Source organism: Panthera leo, chromosome C1, assembly GCF_018350215.1.
Source record: "Panthera leo isolate Ple1 chromosome C1, P.leo_Ple1_pat1.1, whole genome shotgun sequence".
NCBI classification, from domain to species: domain Eukaryota; kingdom Metazoa; phylum Chordata; class Mammalia; order Carnivora; family Felidae; genus Panthera; species Panthera leo.
Window position 1 is genome coordinate 18242501 of NC_056686.1, and position 12678 is coordinate 18255178.

Sequence of the window (12678 nt, forward strand, 5' to 3'; positions counted from 1 at the left end):
AATAGTCTTGTTGAAAAGCAGGAGGCTGATGATTTATATAGGATTGGTGTTTATCAGAGGTGCAAAGTCTTCCTCAATTTGTTTAGTGATCTCAGATGTTCAGCTATGTTTCTTTGAAAACTTGATCTTTGCAGATTGAACAAGAAAAGTTGGCATCTATGAAAAAGCAAGATGAAGACAAGGATAAGAGGGATAAGGAAGAAAAAGAAAGCAGCAGAGAAAAAAGGGAGAGGTCTCGGAGCCCAAGAAGGTATAATACAATGAATGCATATGTTTTACAAATACTTCAGATAGTATTCTGTGTGTAGAAAGTTACACAGTTAAAAAGGAAGCTACTAGCACTCTTCAGAATTTCTTCCATCATGTAGTTTTCATGATGAACTAAGGCTGGTCTCTGGCCCAAAATATTAAAGTTTTGTTTGAGGCAGATCATTGGACTATAATAATTGTCTCTTAAATCTTGGTGAATTGTACAACTCTCAATTTCTAAATCAGAATCTAGACTTGCTTTCCATATTGCTTTTCTTTAAATATAGCATTTAATTATTTTAATCTTCTCCAGTTCTTTTTCTTTCCTTTTAATTAGAAATCCTGTACCCATTAGCCATTCATGTTATACTTCTCTAATGCCCTGTTCTGCTTTTCTTAGATGGTTGTATTGAACCCAAAACAGATCATTTATTTGTTTTCTTCTTCCTTCCAATGAGACTATGGTTAGGTTTCCATTTTTAAACCCATGACTCAGCTTCTACTGTATTTGTGGTGAAAGGTGAGAATTCTACTAGGGTTTTCATTTTTAGAGTTCTGCTAATTTTTTCACAAATCTTCTGGAATTAAAGGGCAGAGGTAATTTCTTTATCCATTTTAATTTGTGTATTTGGTATTAAAACCTCCTTACTAGGGAAGCAGTATTATTTCTGGTGCTAAGCGCATCACAGTGGTAACTAGGCTATTGATGAACCAGGTCTGCTGTTTTACTTTTACGTTAGGGAAACTATTATTGAAAAGGAAAGGGGACTTCTCCTTTTCCTAAAAGGCTATGCAAATATGACATGTTTCTTTTTTCTTCCAAAGAGCACTTTAATTGCACTAGTCATTTTTCTGGAATACCTAGATTACCTGACAAACTCTGGTGGCATCTGTCTGCACCCCAACTCTTGTTTTGTTGGGTTTTTTTGGATTTGTTATTAGGGAATATCTCTTTACTTTTAAGCATTCTCTTCCTCTGAAAAGTTGGTCTTTGGTCTCTTCATCTCTGGGAATGATTAAGAATCTAAATCTAGGGGCGCCGGGGTGGCTCAGTCGGTTAAGCGTCCAACTTCAGCTCAGGTCACGATCTCACGGTCCGTGAGTTCGAGCCCCGCGTCGGGCTCTGTGCTGATGCTGGCTCAGAGCCTGGAGCCTGCTTCCGATTCTGTGTCTCCCTCTCTCTCTGCCCCTCCCCCATTCGTGCTCTGTCTCTCTCTCTCTCTCAAAAATAAATAAAAAAACATTAAAAAAAAAAAAAAGAATCTAAATCTAGAGTTCCAGGTCAATGCTTTCCTCTTGTAACTGGTATACCAGACAGTGTTGTTACCTTTTGTTTGCTTACCTTTCTGGTTTTCTTTTGGCCCTTCCCATATTAAGTAAATATGACAGGATATCTTATTTTCATAAGGAATCTCTCACCTGTAAAGACCAGTGGTATAATTAAAAAGATTAATTTCTCACTTTGCCCTTGACCCTCTCCCCCAACCAACATTATTCAAAAACCTGAAAAAAATTGCTTTTATCCTAGACACAAACCTGAAAAAAATTGCTTTTATCCTAGACGCAAATCCAGATCTCCTTCCCCTAGAAGACGATCTTCCCCTGTCAGGAGAGAGAGAAAGCGCAGTCATTCTCGGTCTCCCCGCCACAGAACCAAGAGCCGGAGTCCTTCCCCTGCTCCAGAAAAGAAGGAAAAAACTCCAGAGCTCCCAGAACCATCAGTGAAAGTAAAAGAACCTTCAGTACAAGAGGCCACTTCTACTAGGCAAGTAGATAAAAATTTATTTATAAATAAGACAATTTTAGGCTGTTGCTAACTGCCAGTATAATTCTGAGTTAACAAACATAAAATTACTTGGTTATTTCCCTTTTGTATTTTTTAAATCATAAGATCAGCTTGTTGACAGATTCAGATTCTGTAGGAGAGTGTAAATAAAATGCCCCAAGGGCACCTGGGTGGCTCAGTTGGCTAAGCGTCTGACTTCAGCTCAGGTCATGATCTCACAGTTTGAGGGTTTGTGAGTTCGGGCCCCGTTTGGGGCTCTGTGCTGTCATCGCCGAGCCTGCTTTTCTTCCTGTGTCTGCCCCTCCCCAGTTCATGCTCTCAGCTCTCAGCTCTCTGTCTCGAAGATAAAAACACCAAAAAAATGTTAAAAAGTGAAATGCCCCAAAGGTGACCACTGCTATTGGTTGGTTGTATTGTTTCAGATATCTTATATCCCGTAACTTGCTTTTTTCACCAGTATTGTGGACAACTTTGTACTCTTAAGAATGTATGTGGTTAGAATTGTTAGTTGCATTTTGGCTTTCACTGATGTGTATATATCTTTTGGAGCTAGGGAGAAGTCCTCATGGATTTTGGCACCATCTTAAGAAGAGAAATAACCATATTGCATCAACATTTTGTTTCTACAGTGACATCCTGAAAGTTCCCAAACCTGAACCTGTACCAGAGCCTAAAGAACCTTCTCCGGAGAAAAATTCCAAAAAAGAAAAGGAGAAGGAGAAGACCCGACCAAGATCTCGGTCACGTTCCAAATCAAGATCCCGGACACGGTCTCGCTCTCCTTCTCATACTCGACCTAGACGGCGTCATAGATCCCGATCAAGGTGAGTTAGGGCTGTAGGAGTGACATAGATCTTAGGTTTTATGTGCTCCTCTGCTGAGTAGAATTAGGTAGATAATTTCAGAGCAGTAGAAAGCATTTAATTAGTACAAATGTTATTCTTTGGACCTACAGAGAGAATTTGAGGTCACTTTTGTGTGCTGTAGAAATTTGTGTGCACACTCTGTGCCATAAAAATCTCTACATAAATGGAAAATCGAATCCTTTGAAGTCGGTTTTTTAAAATGTAGGTGTTCAGAAAGCTGTCTCAGGGACTTCGTTCCTTGTTCTTGTTTATTCAGGCCCTAATTCTGTTTGTTATGGCAGATCATACTCCCCGAGAAGGCGGCCAAGCCCGAGAAGGCGGCCATCTCCTCGAAGAAGAACTCCACCAAGACGAATGCCACCTCCACCCAGGCATAGAAGAAGTAGATCTCCAGTGAGACGGTGAGGGTTTTCTTTTTTCTTATACTTTTTCCTTTATTTTCTTTTCCTCCTCCTCCTCCTCCTCCTCTTTTTTTTTTTTTTTTTTTTTTATTTGGAAGTGTCAGTATATGAAAATGTAGCACGTGTTAGTTTTAGGCTCATGTTTGTATTTGTGTTCCCCTGAAGAAAGCTCAGGAGTGTTATGAGGTGATGCCTAAAGAGCCTCTCATTTGAGGTTTAATTATGTCACAAAAACCACGCTAGTGCAGTGTTGGGGTGGGAAACAAGAAATTCACATTTTACTGATAGTTGACGTTAACTTTTACCCTTTGAGACCCCACCCAGATCTCCTAGCAATGAGGGAATCTGCAGCCCTCCCACTTTCTTTGGATTTAAATTATCACTGGCTTCTAAAAAGCAGGTAACTACAGAGCCAGTAAGCTACTTTCACCAATATTAGAATAACCTATTTGCATTACATTTTTGTTTGAAGTGTTTTTTTCCCATTACAGAAATGAGTGCTTATAAAATTTCAAACAAATAAGTTGAAAATTACCCATAATCCTATTCCATGGATATAGCCATTTTTAGCAGTTTGGCATCTAGTCATTTTTGAAGAGATCAGTCAGAAAACTAACCCTGTCAGTACCAATGTTCTTTTTTAAAGAGTCATTTTAAAATTGGCATAAGGCAGAACATTTGGGTCTATCCCTTTTAACAAAAAGATTGTTGCTAAATCTGCCCAAAGTAGAGGTTTGGTGCACCGATAGAGTTTTCTGCCTTCTTGACCTCCTTGGAAAGAGCTATGATGATTGCGTTTCAGATTATAGTTAGCACAGAAGTTTTTTGTGTTTGAGTCTTTAAGTTATTTGCGGGAAAATGAATCCACTTGGAGAAGAAGGGGAAATAATAAGGTCCACAGTTGTTTGTTTCTGTAGTCGGGTTTTTCAGAGTCCCATATTGTTTTAAAAGAAAAGATTTGGGGGGAGGAGGTGGTTGTTGTGAACTCTTTATGACTACTGCTAAAAATGATAGACTTGATGTTACTGCTGATAAATGAGACTGATGATGTAAATGGTCAGTTGATTAGGCATCCCACTTTTCTAAAATTGGTTATATTCTTTTCTAGGAGAAAATTAATGCCGGTGCTCTCTAGTACGAGATTAGCGGAAACAGCTATTTCTTATATTGGAGTTTTGCAAACAGCGTGTTTTAATTGTGCTTACTGAGCCATTTAGCAGTCAAAATATTTTGCAGATTGTGTAAGATTCCCTTTCAGCCAGCTTTTATCTCACACTTAAGGTAGGGTTTCTTTTTTTCAGGTTCTCAGGAATTCTTCTGCCAAAGGTGAATTCTGCAGGTACACATAATTGCAACAGAACTTACCACAGTTTTTGCCGCAGAATTCGAGAGGCCCCTGCTTCTAAGTTTATGTAGCTAAATGAATTCCTAACTGCTGCACATCTTTTTTAAAAAACGCAGCCTAAAGGTTGTTTGACTTTGTGCTCTTAAACGGAAAATACTTCGCCACCCAAATTTTGTATGCAAACTCCAAACAATGGTATCACTCCTAAGGAAGAAAGAGACTGGCTAGTTACTGTATTATAGCTTTCAACATGACATATTTTATAACTGGACAGACAACTCAAACAGAAGCATTCATCAGAATAAGTTATTCATATTTAGTCTCAGAACTAGCTGTTTCCTGTCCTAGGTCATGGTTTTGTTTCCCATGTTTTTTTTTTTAAACTTAATTATGTGCTTAGCTACATAAACTCAAAAGTTGGATAAAAATAGCTGTTTTTGTGTAAACTGTACATACCTGTGAGGTCGTTTTTGACAAGTATGCAGTTAACGAACGTGAATCCTTTATTCCACAGAAGAAGGCGTTCATCAGCGTCCTTGTCTGGAAGTAGTTCGTCATCTTCTTCGTCTCGTTCCCGGTCACCGCCAAAGAAGCCTCCTAAGAGGACATCCAGCCCCCCTCGGAAAACTCGTAGGTTATCTCCTTCAGCAAGTCCTCCGAGGCGAAGGCATAGGCCATCACCTCCAGCAACTCCACCGCCAAAAACTCGTCATTCCCCAACACCCCAGCAGTCAAACCGTACAAGAAAAAGTCGGGTTTCTGTCTCTCCAGGGAGAACTTCAGGTAAAGGTAAAAATCAAACACACAAAAACAGTGTATGTTCGTTCTTTCTCTGTTTGGCTACAAAGTGCCTAGTCAGTCGTCGCTCCTGCCCCTTCCCCCTTCACGGTAAGAAGGAGCTGGGTAATATTTGTGGGTGATATTCTTTGTAAATTTGCTTTTCACCTTTTCTTTCCTCTTTGAGTTCTTGGGGTTTGTTGAAGCAGAGTTTACGCGTAAACTTGTTTTTAGCAGTTGCCCTCTGGCATTGAGTAAGTGGAGAAATACATTACCAGCCCCAATATTTGCATGTGATATTCTTTGTAAATTTGCTTTTCACCCTTTCCTCTTTAAGTTCTTGGGGTTTGTTGAAACAGAGTTTATGTGTAAACTTGTTTTTAGCAGTTGCCTTTGGCATTGAGTAGGTGGAGAAATACATTCATTACCAGCTGTGGGCTGAGTTGGGGGAGCTTATCAAAGTCCCTGTTGTCGTGATAAGGGATCATTTTATTACTATGAGACCAGTTAATTTTTTTCCCCTGAAGATTTTTTTGTTTGATATCTTATTTGAGGACTCCATATTCTGTTTGAGTTCTTTCTTGGCCACATTATGCTCGCTAGGGAAGAACATGGTGTCCCCTTAAAAGCCTGTTTGTTTTTTAATTTAGGCTCCAGGCAGGGTTCTTCTGAGTGTTGTCCTTGCTTTATTCTGCAGATTGATTTCTGAGGAATTTATGATCTGTGATCTGGCCAGGCAAGTAGAATGCCGTATTAGTCTGAGTGAAGGTTGTGGTGTACTGGGGTTTGTTCCTTTGGGTTAAATACACATGGAGAAAGGCGGTAGGATCTATTTGAATTGGGCCTCTGGTGCTGAGGGCTGAGATGATAGCCTGAAGGGTGAGTAGTGGGGCAGGGGAAATCCTAAAAGCTGCTGTAGTAATTGATTTTTAAGAAGCAGCCTGTAGGTTAATATATACTGGGCTCGCTCTGATCACATCTAAATTTTCAGGTTAGAACAAAGAAAATGGGGATGGGCAAAATTTTGACTTTGAGATATAGACAAGCTAGCAGAGTGACGGGGACTGGCAGGTAATGCTGTCACCTGTAACAAGTAATGTGTAGATTATTTTCTGAATCTTAATTGGGTAATTAATTATTCTATGGTCAGTTTTGGTGCTTTGGCTCTATAGACCTAGACAGACACCTGGATAAGAACAGAAAAACATTTGAGTCTTCCAGGTTTAGACCTAATTTAAGTATGGGAGGGGGCCTTAGGATCACTTATTTTCATAACCTCATGTCCCGTATTACCTTCAGTTCGTACCTTTTTGACAAGTATGACAAATAGGAAAATTTCAGTGGTTTCTAGCAACTGTGTCCAGTATGTTTAAGTATTTGTACTTCTGCATATTTTTTTGTCTTTCCTTTGGAGCCAGAAAGCTCTCTAGTGAAAAAGTATTATAAAAGTTCCCACCTGTTCCTTTGCAAAAAACATACCAAGGTATGATATAGCCAAAGAGTAATAAAAGTATCTGAATGGGAGGATCGAGTCTTTGTTAAAGTAGATAAGAGTTCACTTTTTGCAGAGGGCGTAGGCACTAACCTCTTGTGTCCTAATACTTTGTCAAGGGAGTGGGCCAGTACTTTAAAAAAAAAAAAAAATTCATGGTAGATATGCACGTTGGAGAGAAATAAAATGAGTCCTGGTGAAGACGAAGAGCTAGTTATGTTCCTATGGATTCTGGGGCAGGTCTTCCATGTGCAAACAAAACACAACCATAGAAAGGCACTGTGGGCAGTAGAGTCAGAGACTGCCTCGTGTCCTTAAGCTGAATTTGGCTCTGACTACTTGGAGGTAACTTTTTATGGTAAAATGATCCCAGTCCCCTGTGATGAAATTTCAGAGGTAGAACAGATTTTTGAGATTGTCATCAAGAAACAGGTTCTCAGGTTAAGTGATTTGGTCAAAGTCAACCAGCCAGGTCTAAAATTTGGGTTCTCAGTTCCCAGTTGAAAAATATATGCTTTGCCCAGCTTTCCTATCTCAAAAAGCTTGTTTTGATGTCTGGAGTGGGGAGATGGAGGGCAAGGTGCAACTTTAACTTTAGATTCTGTACCTGGTAGGATGATTTCAGAAATTCCTTTCTTGCAACACTCCACTGCTTATAAGATCAGTGACACCATTGAAATATAATAGATTTTACTGTAGTAGTTACCAATCGGGACTTTTAATATTGAGCAAATGGAGTGGGAGGGAGGCAGGGAAAGTATTTTGGGGAATTTAAAGGTGAATAATTTGTGGAGTACGTTGTACATTCTCATCCGAAAGGGTCTTCAGGAAGCATTTTGTAATCAGTGGCATGTTAGTTAAACTGGCATTATCTTAGTGTATAAAGCAGTGTGTTGAAATCAGTGAGATATTTAATGAAATCTGTTTACAGAGGCTCTATATCTATTGTGATTTTAGGATGAGATCCATTTAGCCATATAAACTGTATTCTGCAGACAAAATTATTTTACCAGTTCTAGTAACAGTAACTTTACAAGTGATCTTTTGGACAAGTCTGGGAGATTAATAATTAATAGGGCTATTGAAGTAAATTTAAAGTTCTGGTTTTACAGTTGACTTAGAAGATTTCTGACTTTATGCTAGAATGATTTTGCCCCTTGAATACTAAAAATAAAACATTAACATAATAAACTATCAGATCTTCTTTAGATCAGCAAACTGATGAAACATTAACATTGTTAATAATGCAATGATTCAGTCATATTAAGCCAGAGCAGGCATATATAATAGATACTTATTTTAATGGTATGAATATATTGGTAATAGACTTTAAACCATTAGCTAAAGAGATTGGATCAAGATAAAACTCCAAATGTGTATTTCTATGGGGGAAAAATGTGTATGTTCTAGTTCAGTGGTGTTTATTCAGTTGGCATTTGCCAACTATCTTGCAGATATAACCACATTTTTAGTGTATCATAGGGGAAAATGCATTCTGACATTTAGACAGCTTCTAAACACATTTTAGAACCCAGTTCTTTTAGGTAGTAACTTAGACATGGGGGGGGGTGTATAAGTAACTGGATGCCTCTAATAATTTTTCAAGAATTAAAGATTAACTGACACTTTGAAGTGGAGAATACAGACCAGAAAAATAGCCTCAAGTCCTTAAAAGTTTTATTTAAAAGCATGTGTATTTTATGTCTTTGAATTTGTTAAAATACACGTTTTGAGTGCACTTTTGCTGCTGTGGTTTTTAAAGTGTTTTTTAATAGTTTTTTTATGTTTATTTTTGCAAGAGAGCACGCACGCACACATGCACACACGCGCGAGCGGGGGAAGGGCAGAGATAGTGAGAGACACAGAATTTGGAGCAGGCTCCAGGTTCCAAGCTGTCATCACAAAGCCCAACATGGGGCTTGAACTTGTGAACGGCAGGATCGTGACCTGAGCCAAAGTCGGGACACTTAACCAACTGAGCCACCCAGGCACCCCCTTTTTAAATATTTTTTTAAGTTTATTTATTTAGATGGAGAGCGAGTGAGCAGGGAGGGGCAGAGAGAGAAGGAGAGAGAGAATCTCAAGCAGGCTCCACATTGCCAGCACAGAGCCTGACCATGGGTCTCGAACCCTCGAACCATGAGATCATGAACTGAAATCAAGAGTCAGATGCCTTGACTGAGCCACCTAAGCACCCCTTGCTGCTATATTTCATGGTAACTGATTAGATATTAACCATTTACCCAATCCAGTAGTTTGTCCAAAACACTAGTTAGAATAATTAATAAAATGCAGATCATTTTTAAAGTATTGTGGTAAATTCTTCAGTTTCAGTACTTTAGCAAAGATGAGCTTTCTGTTTTAGATCACTAGCTCTCTAAGTTACTGCCCCTTAGACTAAGCCTTTACAGCATTCTGAAGAAGAGTGTTAAATGAAATGTATTTGCATTCTAGGTCAACATCCCATGGTAATTGCTTTAATCAAACAAAACAGATATGAGGGTCCTTAGGGGATCATATCTGTCTTCAAATTTAGTTTTTAGCAGGATGCTCTCAAATGATATTTCAGGTTAATCTGTGGTACGCTTAATGGTTATATTTGTGTATACTTTTGATTTTAGTTGAAGGCGTGGATGGATATTATAAATAGGGCGGAAATTATAAATTGGTGGAAATTAAAGCCTATGCTCTAGAAATAGTCTTGGGTTCAGATCCTAGTTCACTTTAATTTAATTATCTATGTGACTGGTTGAAGTTACTGCTTTTTAAGCGTCACATTTCTCCTCTTGTAAATTGGGCAGGGGGGTGGGGGGAGGTGGTATTACTAGCAACAGCAACAACTACCTAATACAGCAAGCATACAAAAGATTGTTGCATAATAATTTTCCATGCAACTTGGAAAAGAGAGGTTGGGTTACTTATAAGGTGCTCACAGCTCTCTTACTACCTTAGGTATATTTCAGAGCTCCTGCCCCCTCCCCCCTTTTTAAGCTTTGGCAAGAATCCTTCAGCCATAAGTGGTTAATTATTTTTGTTATTGTGAGGGCTTACTTTTTTTATAGGTAGTTTAAATCCCTCATGCTATTATGAAGGTTGTATTTCTACATAGTCTTTAGTCTCTTGGTGGCCAACTCCTACCTCTTCTCCGGAACAAATTTCTTTCTCTGAAGATTTCATCAAATCTTATTTCTTAACCATGTATCATTTTTTACTACTTTTCTGAACCCACCTATAGCAGATGCTTGAAAGCTCTTGTGCTGATGGGGCCTGTGTAGTTGAGCACATGTGATTTAGGTTGTGGGGTGGAACCCAGAGGTTTATTGAGTTGAAGGTTACACAGATCTTCTATGCAGAGCTTTTGTTGCTGCGAAACAGCAACTCCTGATTTCTCTTAACTGGCATTTCTCTTGGGAGAATCTTAAGATTCAAAAATCATTATGGAACCTTTTAAGCTTTTCACCAAACGTCTAAAAATGCTTGCTTCCCTTCAGGTAATGTTGAGATAATGACAGGGTCTCGTGGAATTATGTAATTAGCAATAAATTCTTTATAAGAATAGTCTTTCTGCCATTAAGACAGTGTCTTGTGAGGTAGCTTTGTTTTTTGTTGTTTTGCTATTCCTCATATGTAAGGTGGTTTTTTTTCTCATTGTTTTTAGTGACAAAACACAAAGGTACTGAGAAAAGAGAGTCCCCTTCACCAGCACCTAAGCCTAGAAAAGTAGAGTTATCTGAATCGGGTAAGTTTTCGTGTGTTTTTTTGTTTAAGCCGAATTATATTTTTTGCACATTTGGTCAGCCCCTCTGGTTAAAGATTAATTATAGAATATGACTTAGTGGTTAAGAGCTATGGTTCTGAAGTCAGACCAACCTGGGTTGAATCCCCAGCTTCACTACTTAACTACTTTTTTTTTTTTATTTATTTTTTTTTTTTACATTTATTTTATTTTTTGAGAGATATAGAGAGAAAGAGCACAAGTTGGGGAGGGGCAGAGAGAGGAGACACAGTCCGAAGCAGGCTCCAGGCTCTGAGCTGTCAGCACAGAGCCTGACGTGGGGCTTGAACTCACAAACCGTGAGATCATGACCTGAACCAAAGTCGGAGGCTTAACCCACAGAGCCACCCAGGTGCCCCACTACTTAACTACTTTTTTTGTTTAATTACTTAATTTATTTGAGTCTCATTTCTTAAATCTGAAATGCAGGTAACAGTATCATCCTTTAGGCTTTTGACAATTAACTGAAATAATGCTTATAAAGTTCTTAGTGCTTAACTTGACCTATAGTAAATAAGTTTATTTTTATTATATTTAGTGAACATAGTCTAAAGTCAGCTTTTTATTTATTTTTACTTACTTGTTTGTATTTTTAATGTTTATTTTTGAGAGAGAGAGAGAGAGACAGAGAGTGTGAGTGGGGGAGGGACAGAGACGGGGAGACACAGAATTCGAAGCAGTCTCCAGGCTCTGAGCTGTCAGCACAAAGCCAGACAGGCTCGAACCCACAGGCCATGAGATCATGACCTGAGCCAAAGTTGGATGTTCAACCACCCAGGCACCCCTAAAGTCAGCATTTTAAATTGGGATTTTAAGCTTTTTGTTGTTATTGTTAAAAAATGTGTGTGTGTGTGTGTGTGTGGTTGTATTGCTTGACCCAATAGGATAAAAGTTGAAGAGACCATTTTCCATTTCAAGTATGTTACGTGTTCTGTATGTGTAACTAAAGAAACACTTTTCTAAATGCATCCATCTTTCAGAAGAAGATAAAGGTGGCAAAATGGCTGCAGCAGATTCTGTGCAGCAGAGACGTCAGTACAGACGACAGAACCAGCAGTCTTCATCTGGTATGGACATGGATTCATCTGTTTTCTACCTGTATTTCCTGATGAAAACTACTTAAAATAGAAATATCCATTAGTGTAGTGAGTGTACTTAGGAAAAATATGTGCTTACATGGAGATCTCTTTAAGGGGAGGAAGTATTAGTTTTTGGTTTTTAGTTTTCAGTCTTAAAGTTTAATTTTCTTTTAAGTTGTTATGAACATAGTAGACCTTTATAGTACAAAAGTAAAAACAGAGGTATAAAATTTGGGAAAGTAGATTTTTTTTTAATGTTTTTAAACATTTTTATTTATTTTTGAGAGATAGAGACAGAGCATGAGCAAGGAAGGGGCAGAGAGAGAGGGAGACACAGAATTCAAAGCAGGCTTCAGGCTTTAAGCTGTCAGCACAGAGCACAGTGTGGGGCTCATATCCACAAACTGTAAGATCATGACCTGAGCTGAAGTCAGATGCTTGACCAACTGAGCCACCCAGGTGCCCAGGAAAAGTGGATTTCTTTTCCCAATCTCTAGTGAGTGTTACTCCTTAAAGCTTTTTTTCTTTTTTAATGTTTGTTTATTTTTGAGAGAGAGAGTACGCCTGCATGCGTAAATGGGGCAGAGAGAGGGGCAACAGAAGATCCAAAGTAGGCTCTACGTTGTCAGCACAGAGGGTGAGGCAGGGCTCGAACCCATGAACCTCGAGATCACGACCTGAGCTGAAATTAAGAGTCAGACGCTCAACTGACTGAGCCACCCAGGTTCCCCTCCCTAAAGTCTTTGTTCAGAAATTTTCTGCGCCACGTATGCGGATCTGTGGTTTAAATTGGCAAAAAACGGGCACCTGGGTGGCTCAATCGGTTAAGCGACCCAACTTCAGCTCGGGTCATGATCTCACAGTTTGTGGGTTCGAGCCCCACATCAGCTCTGGGCTGACAGGTCAGA

General features: G+C 39.0%; 1 protein-coding gene and 1 long non-coding RNA gene across 14 annotated transcripts in view; one reads left to right on the forward strand and one right to left on the reverse strand.

Annotated features, from left to right (window-relative positions):
- Window positions 1–12678, forward strand: part of SRRM1 (serine and arginine repetitive matrix 1) — a 37794-nt gene that overhangs the window by 7654 nt on the left and 17462 nt on the right. For 7 of the 13 annotated variants that reach the window (XM_042948806.1, XM_042948805.1, XM_042948795.1 and 4 more), the window contains 7 exons: window positions 135–250; window positions 1811–2014; window positions 2665–2859; window positions 3183–3302; window positions 5162–5436; window positions 10575–10655; window positions 11672–11758. In XM_042948806.1, coding sequence (XP_042804740.1) covers window positions 135–250; window positions 1811–2014; window positions 2665–2859; window positions 3183–3302; window positions 5162–5436; window positions 10575–10655; window positions 11672–11758 — 1078 coding nt within the window. The remainder of the gene's footprint in view (window positions 1–134; window positions 251–1810; window positions 2015–2664; window positions 2860–3182; window positions 3303–5161; window positions 5437–10574; window positions 10656–11671; window positions 11759–12678) is intronic. The other 6 variants (XM_042948798.1, XM_042948803.1, XM_042948800.1 and 3 more) reach the window with 3 other exon arrangements.
- LOC122226137 lies at window positions 1580–1851 on the reverse strand. Its single transcript, XR_006205488.1, has 2 exons — window positions 1786–1851; window positions 1580–1668 (listed from the first exon to the last, which is right to left on the reverse strand). It is a non-coding gene; the product is annotated as an uncharacterized LOC122226137 (long non-coding RNA).